Consider the following 18,283-nt stretch of genomic DNA (forward strand, 5'->3'; position numbering starts at 1 on the left):
CTGCCTCGCAAAACTATAATATCAAGAATTTGCATATCGTTTCCAGTGTTTTTAGGTAGATCATGATTTTGAGTTCATTTTTGAAGTCGCATGCATGGAGCGTCTCTATTCTCTGGTGAAACGATCTAGTGGGAAAAGTTGTCCGTTTCGTATTTCTATCCATGTCTGACACTTTCATAGCACGGTCAGAGTATAGCACGGTATAGTGGGCAGGCTCCCTAGTATGAGGCTCCATAGTATAAGTTGATGAAATTCTACAATATCTAAATTCAAAATTAAATGGGATTTATTCGACAATTTAAGTGCATTTTGTAAGTTTTTTCTTATACCTATTTCCGCGATTTGGACTATTTACTCTCTCTCTTACTGTTAGAGTACGGAGCTAATAACAATGCAGAACAGATAGAGACAATGGATGAGTAGGATTGAGTGATTTTGCCATGATTTACATTCAGACTTTCACGGTTGTCTTCTAGAGGAGGAGATGAAGATATGGGCTTCTGTTTATCACGTACTGATACACTTATCTCGCGTCTTCCTCATACATCATCCATTTCATACCAGGATTCTTATTCTTGGTACTGGTGCCGTTTCAATACAAATCTCGTAGTGGAATGATTTACTCGTAACGCCGCTTGCATTGGTTTTTTATACAAGAGGCTCACGGAATCGCGAGTGGTGAGGCAACCCCCCATGGATATCCGCAACAACAGTTGTCAAAAGATATGTCATCGGCCTTTAAGGAGTGAGTATGCTCTTTTCTTGAAGGTCTTATCGGTTCGGGACAACAGCAGTCTGTAATTGATCCCACATAGTGGCCGTGCGGGGCATTTAATTTCTGCGCGGTTGTGGAATGCCAGACGTCACATGCCGGTGGTCTTTGGCATTTTGACGTCATGTTGAGAATGAAACAGCCCTTTTATTAACTGATGTAGTATCATGACGTTTACCAAGTTGTTGCAATATATTATGTTATTATCACTCCCTATGGCACTTAAATGAATTTCTATTCTATTCTAGTCTTTTAGTAATTATCCTGTTATTGGTAGATGGCCTTCAACATCAGATGGGTTATTAGCTCTTCCGTCACTGATTTTCATGAAAAATAACGTCAAAATATGGCAAATAACTTATTGATTAACCTTATTAATCTTCTTCTTCCTTATTCCTGCCTATCAGGATAGAGACCTTCTTTTTAGTAGCAATGAAAAGGCACTTTTAACTTACCATAATATCTGAGCCTTGATACGGATGTATTATATTATTTATACACTACTCATTAGAATTCAGATAAGCTATGAATAGAGGAAATGAGTTTTATCTGACGCTCATACTTGGTTTTACATTGCCGGTTATTGATCTGTTAATTAAATAATAAATCAGATCCGAGTGGGTAAGACAATTTACTACCGTTGGAGCCGCTTAAGTGATTCCAGTCTCAAATCAAATCAAAATCACTTTATTCATGCAGGTCAAGGAATGACACTTATGAATGTTCAAAGTTTTCTTTTTTTACAATTACCACCACTTCGGAAAAGGTTGAGCTAACAAGAAGAAGTGGCAAGAAAGTCATTGCCACTCTTTTAAATTAACATTTACAGTTTCATCGTTTTACGAATCATTCCAATTAAAATATAAAATGTAAAGTGTTGCAACAAAAATACTCAAACATCAAATACTAAATGCCTTGCAAAGGAAAGTTGTTTCGTAACAAAATGTACAGGATTACAGTAGATGCATCAATAGACACACAGACAACGCGAACATTTTATTAACAATTATAGAAAATATTATTACTTAAATTAAAAAAACAAGAAGCAGAGTTCTCAGTAACAAGACGGACTAGCCATCGCCTCCCTCGAAAATATTTTTTATGATATTAAGGAACGAGACGAGCAGGACGTACAGCTGATGGCAATTGATACGCCCGCCCATTACAATAAACTGCTGCTCAGGATTCTTGAAAAACCCAAAAATTTTGAGCGGCACTACAACTGCGCTCATCACCTTGAGACATAATGTGTTAAGTCTCCTTTGCCCAGTAATTTCATTAGCTACGGCGCCGTTCAGGCCGAAACACAGTAATGCTTACTGCTTCACGACAGAAATAGGCGCCGTTGTGGTACCCATAATCTAGTCAGCATGTAGCCTGTGCAAAGGAGCCTGGTAAATATATTTTTGAGAAGGAAAGATCCCGCCCCACGTCGTCGCCACAAGCAGTGGATGCAGAGCATGACGATACCTGTCACGAGAACTCAACCAAATAACAAAAAATAATGTTCATCTACATACTATGCAATACTCACCAACTACCTCTACATATAATTTGACCATTTAGTTTTTTGTCTCAATTGTTAGTTAAGTTAGGAATACGGTTACACCATATTTGCGCTATGTCTTAAGTCCGCCATTCAATTACAAATAAAAGTCTTACTTCTAGAACTTTTTTTTTTTAATGGAATAGGAGGACAAACGAGCGTATGGGTCACCTGTTGTTAAGTGATCATCGCCGCCCACACTCTCTTGCAACACCAGAGGAATCACAGGAGCGTTGCCGGCCTTTAAGGTAGGTGCGCTTTTTTTGAAGGTACCCATGTCGTATCGTCCCGGAAACACCGCACAAGGAAGTTCATTCCACAGCTTTGTAGTACGTGGAAGAAAGCTCCTTGTAAACCGCACTGTGGAGGACCGCCACACATCCAGATGGTGAGGATGATATCCTAACTTGTGGCGTGTCGTGCGAAGGTGGAATTCGGCGGCAGGAATTAGGTAAAACAGCTCTTCGGAACACTCCCGTGATAAATGCGGTAGAAGACACACAATGACAGCGACGTCTCTACGCAACGCCAAGTGATCCAGCCGTTCACAGAGTACTGGGTCCCCGACAATTCGAGCTGCTCTGCGTTGCACGCGGTCAAATGGATCGAGCTGATACTGGGGTGCGCCAGACCAGAGATGACAGCAATACTCCATGTGTGGCCGGACCTGCGCTTTGTACAGCGCTAGAATGTGGGCCGGCTTAAAGTATTGCCGTGCTCTATTAATGACGCCCAGTTTCTTTGAAGCCAATTTGGCTTTGCCCTCCAGATGGCCACGGAATTGGCAATCGCTCGAGATTTTAAGACCCAGTATTCCGATACTAGGCGAGGCTTTTAGGGAAGTGTTGTTGAAGAGCGGTGATGCGACAAATGGGGTTTTTTTAGTGGTAAACTCGCAAACTTGAGTCTTCTGGGGGTTAAATTGGACAATTTACAAGAATCGATTTACCCCATTCCGCGACCTTCTCAAGAGAGGACTCGATAGAAGACACAAGTTTCTCCCGGCACTGGTCGACGATTTCCCGGGAGAGACGTGCATGGCCCGTGTATACGGCATCACCAGTGCTGTCATCTGCATGGCAATGAATGTTGGAGGTGTCCAAAGGTGAGATAGCACACAGCCTTGGGGCACTCCAGCATTCACGGGCTTCAGGTTCGAGCAATGTTCGTCGACAACGACCTGTATGCTGCGCCCAGTGAAGAAGCTGGAGGTCCACTTGCACAAGCTCTCGGGAAGCCCAAATGATGGAAGCTTAGAGAGGAGCGCCTTGTGCCATACACGATCAAAGGCCTTCGCTATATCCAGGCTAACTGCCAGGCCTTCCCCCTTGCCTTCAATAGCTGCAGCCCATCTATGTGTTAGGTATACCAGAAGATCACCTGCCGACCGACCATGGCGAAAGCCGTATTGTCGGTCGTTGATCAACTGGTGACCCTCTAGGTATACCAAGAGCTGACGGCTAATTATGCTCTCCATGATTTTGGAGAGCAGGGAGGTAATAGCAATAGGCCTGTAGTTTGCCGGATCCGATGTGTCTCCTTTTTTTTGGATCGGATGGACAAGGGCTGACTTCCATGAGTCAGGGACTACGCCTTTGGAATAAGAGTGCCGGAATAAACGCGTTAACACCGGCGTCAACTCAGGGGCACACGTTCTAAGCACAATTGGAGAAATGCCATCCGGCCCGCTCGACTTCCTGACGTCCAACGAAAACAGAGCTCGCCGAACAGTTTTCTGTCTGAACTGTACTTCAGGCATAGAGCTCTGACACCGCGGGATGGTCGGCGGTGTTTTTCCGTTGTCGTCAAGAGTCGAGTTGGAGGCGAAAAGAGCGCACAGGAGATCGGCTTTCTCTTTTGCCGTATGGGCCAGGGTGTCATTCCTCATGTGCAACGGCGGCATGGACGGCTGGCTGAAGTTACCAAGAGCAGCTTTCGACAACGACCAGAACTTGCGTGTTTCGGTCGGGTAACTGGAAAGCTGCTCGCCGATTTTGACGACGTGTTTTGACTTTTCACGGGCGATTTGCTGCTTAAAAAATCTGGAATCACGGTTGTATTTCCTCTTAAGAACTATGCAGTTTGGATCCTTTGTGCCCAGCGCCGCAACCCAAGTTCGATACGTCTGTTTTTTGCAGTCAGATGCTGCTTTAACCGACGCATCGAACCAGGGCTGTGATCTGCCACCGATCGGTACTACAGAGCTTGGTATAAAAATATCCATGCCCTGTAGTATCACATCGGCTACTGCAACGGCGCTGGCACTAGGATCATCCGAAGGGAATCAAACCCTGCTTCAAGGGTAGGATGCAAAAAAGGAACGCATCCTATCTAAATCTGCTGACTTGTAGTGCCAAACGCGGCGGGTCGCTGGTGGTCTGCGACGTGGGCGTCGGATAGGCACTACACTCCTGACCAGGCAATGGTCGGACGTTCCGAGAGGGGCTTCGACAATGACCTGGTAACCATCGGGATGTGTAGTCAGCAGAAGATCTAATAAGGACGGCATGTGGCTATCCACATCCGGGAGCCGCGTTGGCGACGAAACCAATTGGGACAGACCGTACGCCAATGCAAAATTATGCACAGATCACCCTGCGTAGTCTGTGGTACGTCATCCAAGCCATTCGGCATTGTGCCCGTTGAAATCACCCAAGACTACAATTTTAGCGGAGGGGATCTGTGCAAGCACGTCATCAATTGCCGCTTGAACGCAGCCCATGAGATGATCGGTTTCTGCGTTACCACTATGGGACCTGTAGACACACGCATAGATGCGGACGCGGTCCTCTAAATCTACGCGGAGCCAGAGAGTGGACAGGTCCCTACCCTCAAAACTGCCGAGACGGCGACAGCAGATATCCTCCCTAACGTACACACATGCCCCGGCATGAGGCAAAAAATTGTGCTCAATTTTGTACCCGGGGTACGTTAAATATGACGTATCGCCAGATATCTGCGTCTCCGTAAGGAAACACAAGGCCGGCTTCGCCGTCTCAAGGTGGTGGTGGACGGCGTTTAAGTTGGAGTGAATTACCCTGATATTGCAAAAGTCCACGTTGAGTGTGGAGCGGGGTGCCGTGGTGTTACTGCCTCGTTTGTCCTTGGTCATGCGCGGTACTGTGCCCTCCCCAGAATACGAAGGGCAGCCCGAGCTAGAGTGCTCGGGGAGGGATTCTCCGACTCCGGTAGAGCCGGTACCCTCCTGGGGTACTATCTCTTTAGGGACCGCTTTCATAATCTTTGTTGGGGAAGGGGGGGGGGAAATGGCCTCCGGTCCTCGACACTAACCTATACGAAACATAGCGGCACTAGGCCGCTATTTCACGCCGGTATTCTGTGCGAGTGTGGTAATTAACCCGGACGAGTCTGGCCCGATTGTGCTGACGTCAAAAGACGGCTGCGTGACTCTCCCATTTCTAAAAAGCCCTTAGTCGCCTCTTACGACATCCATGGGACTGGGACTCCCCTATTCTTTTTATGCCCCGGGGAAAGTACAGGGCAAACTCTCTTCTTATTTAACTATGCTAGCGGCGGATTGACTAGCACTTGACTTCCGAAGACCGAATTAATTTTTATTATATGCTTCATTGGTCTAGTCACATCGTCACATGTCGTTCTAAGTATGATCTTTAAGTGAGACATTATCACAAAAAACAAATGCGCTGTTTTATTTTGCAAAAATATTAGCAGACAGTTAAAAAAATTGTCTTTGCTTGTGTAGAATTTCAACCTATTATAGATTAGATATAGCAAGTTTTCATAAAATAAATATTACCTGTTGTGTAATAAAAATAACATCGTTTTCAATAATGCAAAGGTAAGTTATTTGGTTGAATTATTTGTATCACTCTTTCATTCAGTTTTCACTTTTACGTCGTAAATACCTTAAAAGCATTGCTATAATCATTTGACAATTGTAACTTTTCATGTTCTTTTTTTTTTGTATGGAATAGGAGGACAAACGAGCGTACGGGTCACCTGGTGTTAAGTGATCACCGCCGCCCACATTCTCTTGCAACACCAGAGGAATCACAAGAGCGTTGCCGGCCTTTAAGGAAGGTGTACGCGCTTTTTTTGAAGGTACCTATGTCGTATTGTCCCGGAAACACCGCACAAGGAAGCTCATTCTTCTTAGATTTGGTTTCTAATGGTTAATTGTTTGTATTTTCATCCTCTCCAAAAAGGCCTCTAAGGCCCCCACCCACTTCGCTGTAAAAGCCTTTAGGGTTATCAGCACTGAGGAGGTTTTTAGTCGGTAGGGGTTACAACGTCTTCAAAACGTAAATATACTTTTCTCCTTTCCAAAAAAAGGTTAATTGGTTCAAGATTATGATAAATCCATGAATTAAGTGCTTAAATCCCAAACATAATATTAAAGAAATGGCAATCAGTTTCGTTCTTGCATCTAGTAAATGAATAATCATAATATTGTGCAATATAAGAAGTCGACTTAGGAAATAGTCTGACACAGTTCTACCACGGTTAATTGCTCGTCTATCCATCATTACCCAGTAGAGACATTAAAATAAAAACGTGATTAATTTAGAAGTCAACATTTGTAGTGCAGTTGCGGCAAACAATTTATAACTCAAACGACCTCTATACATACAGCGTGTATCTAGTATTTGCTTCATAATTGAATCTGAATTTAAAACTGGTCCTTTTTTCGGTGAGAGGGGGAAAGCCTTCAATAAGATAACCTCCAGGCACTGTTTGACCGGCAATGTGGGATATTTATGCACTAAATACTTCCCCTCTCTGGTACGTAGTTCTGCAGGACAGCGTTATCGCTACGTCGCGTATTATACTTCTGCTTGCAGCTAAATTTCCATACCCTCTTCTTCCTTTTTCTTCAACAATAGGACCTCCCGTGCAAGTCTCGTCATTAATGTCGAGTAGTCAATCGCTGAGAGCATCCAAAGCCCGTTTTCTTCCAGTCTTTTGAGGTATTCCTTTTTCATTCGGCTAATGTAGCCTTCTTTCAGACCCACAGTTGGTAGTCAAATAAGGTATGATCAGCTGAGTCATCTACCCTCAAACAGTAAATAAATCAGGAACATTTCCTATACCCATACAATATAAATAGGCATTCAACAGCAGGTGCCCAGTAATGATTTTTATTTTCACAGCATTAAAACTAATATCTAAAAGCGGAATAGCCAGGGACTAGATTGTGATTATGATTATTTTGTAGCAATTACAGTCTTGAAAATACCGTCCCATGAGTGTTTGCGTCTTTTGTTTCGGTGCAGTAGTGCTATAATTGACATCTTAAAGTATTTTAACGAAATTAATTTTGAGAGAGTAAATCCCATTTTATTTGATGTCTTGGTATATATATAAAGGGATTTAATGTCTCAAAATTAATTATATATATATATATATATCTTGTTGCGGTGCGAGTGTAGTCGAGGCAGTCGAGAATCGAGATAGGGCGCCGGGCAAGCGCCGAGCAGGCAGTGAGGGAGGAGCAATCGAGCGAAGCGGTTGTGTCGCACGCGCATGCCGGGAACGCTACGCCCACAAGTAATGGACAACCACTTGATCCTGACCATTGGACCTGCCTTAAACCATCATAAATATATATATAAACCTAGTCTTGCCATAAATACTGAAACAAAGAAAAATAAATTTCTGTTGCAAATAACATCTATTACTTTTACAGTGTTTTAGTTGAATACATAAATAAAAAAAATTGATAAAAAGCTTATTCGAAGCTGCAATACAGTCCTTTAAACGTTGAGGCCAGTTATCAATAGAAGCACGCACACTTTCCATCGGAAAATTCTTCACTGCCAATCGTACGGAATGTTTTAGGGACTCCAAATTATCATGGCGTTAAGAGCAAGCCGTACTCTCTAAAACTGACCATAAATCATAATCCAGCGGATTAGGATCGGGGCTAGACGAGCGACAGCCAGTCTTCAGCTCTGATGAAGTCCGAAACGTTCGTTTCCAACCAAGACTGTGTAGACCGAGCTTTATGCTTTTTCCTGGAAGGATCATTCTTGGTTATTGAACATGGTGTTGTTAAGGGGCTACACTATCTTCTCAAGAATGGTATCTTGATACACTTATGCCGATGTTTTGATACCTTTTTCACAAGAGTATGGCTCAGTCACTCCTTCGTAGCTAATACCTCACCAAACCATTTCTGAAGTCGGATAGTGCCCACGTTGCACACTGCCGACTAATAAGGAAGCTTTCTTAGAGCTTTTTAGCATAAATACGGTCATTTTGTTTGTTAAAATATTGCTCAATAATAAAAAAAAATCTCATCCGCAAACAAAAATTTTCTGTGACCTCCCTTTGCGTACCGCTTCAGGAGTTGTTTCGATTTTAACACCCTATTTTTTTTTAAATTATCAGTTAAGAAAAAACCAGTACGTCTTTTATAGGCTGCAAGTCCTAAGCCACCTTTTAAAATAGGTGACATGGTTCTAGGTGCTATCTTCATCACCTGAGATAAAATCTATTGCTTTCAGGCAGGATTTCTTCGAATTCTTTCCCTTACTGCTTTGACCGCTTTTTTCGTACAAACTCTACGTTGACGGCCAGACTTTTTCTGTCACAAACAGAGGAGGTCTCATTGTACCTTTAGTAGCCCACAATACACAAACATTTTACTAATACCAAGCGTATGGAGAGTTTTGAAAAATTGCATTTGGCTCCATAACTACCTTGTGTAATGCAATCACAGCGATTCGCTTCACTTTATCACCCCACTCCATTTTAATATCGCAAGATATTGTACAATGTATTGGCGCCAAAATGAGAAAACTCAATGAACAATCATATAAAAATGACAGATTCCAAATTCAAATGTAATATTTTGTTTATTTTTAATAGTAACAGTATTTACGGCCAGACTAAGTATATATATCAATGTATATCCTTACCTAACAAGATATTAAATTATAAAATTTGTGTCGAAAATACACTAAACAACAGCCTCAGGGCATTACAAGTTTATTTTTACCGTCATATAGATACATCGTGGAGATAAGAAGCAAGAAATTTGAAAATATACGTGTGTGTACTCGAGTGTGTTATTAAAGTCTGAGGCTAATATTGAGTCATTTTTCACCATTATGATGACATTAATGAAATGATTGACCAGCAGGTTGACTCGTAAGCGGAAAAGTAGAGTGAAATTAATGGAAGTTTTGCAGGTTTTTGCGGGTTCGTTAATTTACAACTTTTAAGTTTGAATTTTCTTATCTACATATACAATGAATTTTAACTTAAAAGTGTGCTAAGTGAAATAACAATATCTTACTAAATCTATCAAGACATACAGTTTCTTATACGTCACGTTTTTTTCTTGATTTAATATTAATTAAATTTGTATTTATATTTTTTCACACTTAAAAATTAGCCATGGCAATGCTAAATGATGACTTCCAAGTTAAATAATACATTGTTAATCATACCTTTATTTGATCCCACGATACCGTCTACGACTTGTGTAGAGATTCATTGACATTTATAATGTGGTTATATCTTAATATATATAAATTACGTGACACGTTGTTTGTCACCGATGGACTCCTAAACTAATGAACGGATTTAAATGGGGATTACTTCATGGAGTGCAGTTCAGTCCAACTTGAGAGATAGGATAGTTTTTATTTCGATTTGGAACCCATAATTATTTTATTTCCAATATTTGTTTTGTATAGACATATTTTCTGTGAGACAATTTATTGACGCGCGGGTTGACAGTTCTGCTGTGAAACAATTTTATTATAACGACAGAGAGCATATTTTACGAAATAATTTTTGATGTTATGAAATATTATTGACAAATTTATAAAAAACAGTATTTTATTTATTAGGTACAGGTCAAGGTCTGTTGGGTCAGCTAGTATATATATATTTAATTATTTATTTATTTTGTCTGCCGTTTGTTCCAGCTAATCACTGCTGAGTTTCATCCATCATGTGGTCATAGTTCCTACGTGGTTGAATAGCCACTATAGTATTTAAAAGGCGCATAGAACTATCGCAGTATTTCTTGTTCAAATCTATGCGAAGGTGGGATTTTATGATAATAAAGAACGGGATGGGCAGGACGTTCAGCTGTAGTAATTGTTACGCCATGCCCATTACAATGCAGAGCCTTGGATTATTGAAAACCCAATAACTCTGAGCGGCACTACAATTGCGCTCGGCACCTTGAAACATAAGATGTTATGTCTCATTTGTCCAGTAATTTAACTAGGTACGGCGCTCATCAGGCCGAAACACAGCAATGCTTACACATTAATGCTTCACAAAATCTCCTCCCGCCTCCCACTGGTGTGCAAAGGAATCTCCCACTGGTAAAGGTTGAGTTTGAGCTTTGATGAGAAGAAGTGGCAAGAAACTCATTGCCACTCTTTTAAATCAACATTTACAGTTTCATCGCAGTCAAATACTCAATGCCTTACACGAATAAGTCAAAAAAAGTAAATGTAAATTAATACGTTAAAACACGAGTTATTACAGTAGATGCATACAATCTACACACACCGTAAATAAATGATTATAAATAAGTATTTTTATTAAATCCAAAATCGCGCTTGTCACTTTAAGAAATAAGTAGTTAAATCCCATAAGCTCAGTAATTTTACAAGCCACAGCACCTAGAAATCCTCCCACTATTGAAAAATAATGTGCCACCATCGAATATATTTATCTTTATTGAAAACTTGGACAAACTATTCGAACTTGTGACCCTCCACTCGAAAGAAACACAAACTGCCCAACAGAATGGCTCGTCGAACGAGTATCGATTTTCGTTAATCGTGCTCGAACGGACAAATTCATCTCAAGTTGATTAATTGCAAATTAAACTCCCTCCGTGGAGGTTCCTGACTATAACTTTATTGAATTTTATCCGTTGATTTATGCGATGGATATTACAAGTTTATTATTATTCGAAAGCGATGCGATTATAGAGTCGATGTTGAGTTATTTTGTGAATTTATGAATGCTTTTTTTACGTGCCAGCTATTCGATAATTATTCAGCAGGTTAAAATCATTGAGAGATTATTTTAGAGCAACAGCAATAATCATAGTGACAAACAAAGCGAGGAAATGAGAAGAAAAACTATTTTTTTTATGATAATAAGGAACGAGACGAGCAGGACGTTCGGCTGATGGTAATTGATACGCTATGCCCATTACAATGCAGTGCCGCTCAGGATTCTCAAAAAACCCAAAAATTCTGAGCGGCACTACAATTTCGCTCGTCACCTTGAGACATAAGATGTTAAGCCTCATTTGCCCAGTAATTTCTCTAGCTATGGCGCCCTTCAGACCGAAACACAGTAATGCTTACACATTACTGCTTCACGGCAGAATTAGGCGCCGTTGTGGTACCCATAATCTAGCCGGCTTCCTGTGCAAAGGAGCCTCCCACTGGTAAAGATACAGCAAGATACAAAAGGAAAGCGAATCCATTCTTAATGTAATCATTTTTGATTCACAAGTTGTAAACAGACAGCAACGTTTGAAATTAACTCCTTAGTATTTTGAAAATTTGAATTAATGAATGGCTTTTTTGAACGTGAAAGCTTTTGGATAATTATTCAGCTGGCTAAAATCGAATCCTTAAACATATGATAGATAAAAAAACCGACTTCAAAAACTGAAAAGTATAAAATAACTTAGTAAAAAATTAATAAATACACATTTTCTGCAAACCTTTACCTTTAATATTAATAAAATACTATTATTCGTATGTGCTACCTATTGATAGCTTGTAAGTCGGTGCCAAGCCCTAAACAATATAAAAACTCATATCAATGACATTCTAACCTAATATTATAAACAGCTTACTTAGGTACTGTAATTATTAAAAGGCCATGCGTGTGTGCCCGCTTGGGTTGTTTTGTTTTATACGAAGCTATCCCGCTCAAAATCACGCTTGGCGAGTGTAGGTACTTACTATTAAATTTGACACTTCTCTATGAGCAAAGTGTAAGGTTCAGGTAATTCTCATATTGGTTGAGTTATGCAGCGGCTCCATCTGGTGGCCAGTTGTAGCAAAATAGACTCAATACATATTTTATTTTATTTTTATTGTAGATCAGCTGAATAATGTAAAATTTTATATTGTGTTGTTTAACCATTTTGTAGAGATTTCCTACAAAAAATCAATTGATATGCTACCTACTAATGTCGCATCCGTACATACTAAACTTATATTTTTTTTTACCTATTAGAGAGGAAAAAACAGTCAGCGGAACAGTCTGTTTCTTTTTCAGGGCTTCACTACTCAAGCAATTATGATGAAAGCTTAAGACCCGGGATCACAAAGAAACGTACTTCCACGTGAACAAAGTCACGGGAAAAAGTATCGAAGGAAAGACTCTCTTACATGATCCAGTCTAATACATCTTCGTCTTCATGTCATTTATGTTGCCTCTCCATTTCTGATCTCGTGAGTTTTGTGCCCGTTTGCCCCTCTTCTTATAAAGAAATCTCTGCATCATTATGAATACCTAAATATATTTGTAGGTACCACTTAATAATAATCGTTAATATATGTAGCGAATATCGCTACTTGTTACAATAGGACCCTATCAACGCGTGCCAGAATACATTAATTACATAAATACATTCTCATCGTCTGTAAAAAATTATTACAAATGAGTCCAGATTGAAATTTAAAAAGTAAAAGTATAATGTGAACCAGTTTAAACAATAAATGTTCATAACGAAATCATAAAAGAAGAATATATTAATTCAAAATTACAGAATATGAGCTAGAGGTCCCGGGTTCGAATCCGAGCAGGTGCAAACATTTATATGATAAATATGAATGTTTGTTTCCGAGTCATGGATGTTAAGTATTTATGTAAGTTTAAGTGTGTTCGTATTTAAGAACTTTATATGACATACAAATAGTACCTAACATTTATACTTTATGAATTGAATTCATTCGAATTTCATTGACATTGCCTACGGAAGTCAAGCGATCCTGTAGTAGCATTGAGTGTTTCAATTCAATTGTAGAACAAAAAAGACAATTTGGATTACAGATACTCCCACTAATGGAAGATATGAGAGAATGGTTATCATCACGATGACCCACCCATATGGCTCAGTGGTTCGCGAGCCTGACTTAATAAAATAGGGCTACTGGGTTCGCATCCCGGTACGTACAAACATTTATAGTGTGATGAATATGAATTTTTGTCTTCGCGTTATATCAGTATGTTTATATGTATTTTTGTATGATTAAGAATGTTTATTGAAATAAATCTTATGTCTGAAGGTGACGAGCGCAATTGTAGTGCCGCTTAGAATTTTTGGGCTCTTCAAGAATCCGGAGCGGCACTGCATTGTAATGGGCAGGGCGTATCAATTACCATCAGCTGAACGTCCTGCTCGTCTCGTACCGTATTTTCATTAAAAAAAATATAATTCCTTCCTTAAAGGCGCTACGCTCCTTTGATTCCTCTGGTGTTGTGGGGGCGGCGGTGATCTTACATAAAAAAAATAATCTTTCTCTTATTATCTTAGCAGACTCTGCGTAATATACCGTAATATTTGGGGCTAATTAACTTGTGTGAGTGCGATCAATATAAATTAATTAATTTATGATACACGCCACATATTATTTTGCATATGATCATTTTGAATTTTAAAACCCAAATTTAGCAAAACCGTTTCTTAAATAATGAACCCGTAAATCATAAAGTACATACTTTATATATTTATTTGTCACTGTACAACATTAAAATATCGAAACGAACTTCGCTTTTTTCAGTTAATACTTAGCCACGCTTATATAAAACAGTATCAAATCTACTAATTGCTGAAATGGAAGAGCGGGGATACCTGGTACAGGCATTATTTACACAAATAAAATTTGAAAAACAAAACTTTATGAACGATGCGGGATTCGAACCCACGCCCTCCGGCGTTCCGTGTCGGTGCTCTAACCAACTGAGCTAACCGTTCGAGTACAGCTTCGTTATAAAATTCCGTTTGCTTTGTTCAACTTTCAGGTTGTGGCTTCATCTACAGGATCTACTTTACAGTTGATAACCTGCTCAACTTTCGGTTGGTTCGAATACCGCATCGTTGATAAAGTTTTGTTTTCAAATTTTATTTGTGTATTAATCCTAGAAGTCAGGGTTATCACTTTAAAAACATAACATATTGTACAGGCATTGTTTGCCTAAAAGGTGACTCCGGCCACTAGCTGCTGTAAACCTATGTTTTAAGAGAAATAATTATTATCAAACAAATACATACATACCACAGTAACTCAGATTCTAATTAGAGTACGTTTTGAATTCTATATTTGATAATAATTCCAGTTCATTCAGTAAATGTTTCTGAACAGATGCTTAAACGTAATAAGCTCTCAAATATAAAGACTATAACTTCGTTGAACTACGCAGTATACCAAGCGGAAAACTCTGTATTGGATTAATCTAGAGTTTTGAAATAATGTACTTACTGTACTATACTTAATATATACTATACTAAATATCTAGTTTGTCATAATATTAATTATTTAGTTTAAAGTTTGGGAAATAACAAAAGTTTTATGATTTCTTTGAAAATATTTAGAACTAACCACCCATCTAGTTTTCTTTTAAAAGCCTTTAGTAAAGCTTTCTTAATAAAGTTTACATTACAGATTTTTTAATGCTACATCTGTGTTATTATATAAAATATTAAACAATAATATAGAGCCATTAAAAAGTCATCGTATACCATGTTATTATTTATTATATATGTTTTACAAATTCTGGTCCTTAGGGATTAATCTAGGGGTGAGGTCCTGGTTACATACAGGGTCAACCTACTTCAGACAAACTCCTTACGAATATCAGCTGTTAAAAATGTAACACTAATATACTGATTATTTTTAAAATCTTTTGTGAGGAGAAAATAAAAAGATATTATTATTAATTAAACGTTCGTTGATGTCAAGACTCACCACCAAGAATCGGTGATAGGCGCTAGCAGCAGCAGGCAAGCCGCGATGAGGATCGGCCGCATGTCTCCCGGGTCATCACTCCTACCCTCCCTCTCCTCTCTACACAAACTCCATTTGAAAAACAAATAGCTGAGCGTGCAAATTGTTCTCGTTTCGTTTTGTACCGAAATTTCGCGGCAGCGTGACGTGCTGTTTCGTCCAGAGAACCAAACGCAACTGACGATACGGGCTATCCTTGCGCACGAGCAACGCTTTAACGATTTTCGCTCTATTTTGGCCAATATTTCGCGAATTAGGCTCTGTATTAGATAAGTGGGGATGTGTGTGGGCGATAATAAATTAACGCTTACCGATTAATATATTAGCCTGTTTTGGGGTGTAATTAAATTGGTATCGCTGTCGAATGTCAATAACATGTTTTATGGGTCCGATTCAAGTTTTAATTAAAAATGTACGGTTTATTTTATAACACACGATTTATACGCTTTTAATAATGATGGCATAGTTATTAATGTAGCTTCAAGAAGTTTTCATTTGAGATCGCGATTGGTATCTGTAAGTTTGATAGACATTGTAAACATTTGTAGGATTATCTAAGTATATACGTTTCCGTGGCAAACATCAAGAGTTTGCAAAAGTTGGTGTTATATTTTTATTATAAAATTTATATCGTTAATTAGTGCTTATTTAGTTTTGTTTTATATTGGATTAGATAAGTAGATGTTAATTATAATTAATAATTAAAATCAAACGTGAATCAGAACTCTACTTATTATATTTCTTTAATAAATAAACCATAAAGAAGCTACACTTTTCACCCTACGATAACTGAAGGCTAGTTTTTTTTTTATAAAATTCTTGGTGAATGAATGAAACTTCTTTATTCATTAAGGTAAAATTTATACAATTATGGAAATCAATCTTGATGCATTGGTTTAAGAGACTACCAGGACCTTGTTCTGAGAAGAACCAGCAAGGAACTCAGCAATTTATATCCTCCCTTTACAGTTTTCATATTATCTACACATTTTTTCCAATACAAAAGAATAATCTCTGACAACGATTTCACTTTCTTAATAGAGCAGCCAGCATATTATTTTTCATAAAAATTACCATAAGCAATCAACAGCAGTCAAGAGCGCGTCAAAAACGCATATTTAGGCTTTCGAACCGCAAAGATACTATTTTTGTTTAAATTCTTTTGTAAAAGAAACTCTTTTTGATCAGCACGTCGGCCATTTTGAAAAAAACCGCCATCTTGTTTTTTTAGCGGTAAAAGACACACTGTCAAACTATCAGCTGTTTATGGGATAGAGTTCGCTTGAAGATAGATTTCGGGGTCTTTGTTACAAGGTTGGTGATTACCCTTTAGGTACAGAACCATATTATACAGCTTGTTGAGACTTTAGAACACAAATCCTAACCGAAAGAGTAGGCGAATATTATGCATTATGCCTTCATCTTACATAATTTACACTGTAGAGCTTATTGCTAACTACACAACCGATGAAAATAGGCCAGTTTTATCACTTTAGAGTGACAAGCTCCATTTTACACTCGCGTTTTGTATGACACTTTGTGTTAGTGTGCGTGCATGGCTTAAAGTAGAGGTTAACTATCAATCTCATTTTTTTTCGACGTTTTCACTGTCTTCACGGTCTGTCTAGATGTATAAGTGATCTAAGGCTTGTAGAAATATGAATTGTCCTTGTTCGAATATTAATGTTAGATATATACAATTTATATAATTTGTTCATTAATTATTCCAGTCAATGGCAACGATACGTGGAAATATAGAAAGTTTATCAACTCAACCTATTAATGAGTGAATGTAGATTGTAGGGAAGCAAGTCATACATTCCATACAGTCGGGCTGTACTGAAAAAGAGTTCAGGAGAGTCACGAATAAGGTTCGTATTCCAGAAGCCATTCAAGTAAGTTCTTCTTTTAATGCCGGAGTTTTGCTTGTTTCAAAAGTTTTGATGCTTTAATGGAAAGAGCGATAAGATCAGAACCATGAAAAATAGAAAACTATAAAATTTGCCTACACCCTTGAGGTATGATTGAATGTTTGTATGTATATAGTGCTGCCTGCCAATTTAACGTTGAAATCCTGCTTGTATTCATTGTCTACTAAATAGTGGCGTTAACTACGCTATCCTTATTTAAGAACATATCATTATTGAGAAAATTTAACGCTTAGATCTTTTGTACGTCTAGATTGACTATGACAGCTGCGAAAACGTCGAAAAAAATTGACTTTAGAGTTAACCTCTATTTTGAGCAATGCAAGTTAAAGCAATGGAATGGCGACCACGTACCGGAAGACGTAGTGTTGGTAGGCCACTAGATGGACCGACGATCTGGTTAAGATCGCCGGAATACGTTGGTTGGGGCAGAAGTCTTTTGGGGAAGCCTTTGGCCAGCAGTGGACGTCTTCCAGCTGATGATGATGAAGTTAAAGCAATATTAACACGAAGTGCTTTTCACGCACACTAAAGTATAAAACCTGGCCTGTTTATATCGGTTGTCTAATAGCAAAAAATGTAGACGTATAAATTACCTAACATTAAACAATGTGAAAAAACATTCAGCGACTCTTTGGCTAATAGATGTACTAATACAAAACAGATTTGTAGATTCGAGCTAGTGATGGACAGTGGAGCGGCGCGCTATTAATAGCCAACAGGTGCCTTGCAGTAATTGTGTTAAACAAACAATACGAAACACCTGAGCCAAGAGATGGACAAATTGACAATCGTTAAGGAGTTTAATTAAATTATTTCAACATTTAATCGTTTTAACCAGAATATACCAGCATATTAATATTCAAAACACTAAGGAACGAATTACGAGCATGGCTGACTGCTTACGACTTGTCAGTCAAAATCGGTTACAGTTACAACAGATTCGCTTTCCTTTTCTATCTTGCTGTATTTTCGTTAGAGATGTTCTTCGCTCTCACTATTTACTACTCGTTTGTCTATGCCTAACTTGCGGTTTGTTTGTCTATGG

At 38.7% G+C, this 18,283-nt stretch overlaps 1 protein-coding gene across 1 annotated transcript in view; it reads right to left on the bottom strand.

Moving 5' to 3' along the window:
- Positions 1 to 15,494, bottom strand: part of LOC126979914 (protein Wnt-6) — a 67,071-nt gene extending 51,577 nt beyond the window's left edge. Inside the window, exon 1 of the mRNA XM_050829508.1 lies at positions 15,269 to 15,494. Coding sequence (XP_050685465.1) covers positions 15,269 to 15,330 — 62 coding nt within the window. The 5' untranslated portion in view covers positions 15,331 to 15,494. The remainder of the gene's footprint in view (positions 1 to 15,268) is intronic.
- Between the last annotated feature and the right edge of the window lie 2,789 nt (positions 15,495 to 18,283).

Source organism: Leptidea sinapis, chromosome 4 (assembly GCF_905404315.1).
Source record: "Leptidea sinapis chromosome 4, ilLepSina1.1, whole genome shotgun sequence".
In the NCBI taxonomy this organism is placed as follows: domain Eukaryota; kingdom Metazoa; phylum Arthropoda; class Insecta; order Lepidoptera; family Pieridae; genus Leptidea; species Leptidea sinapis.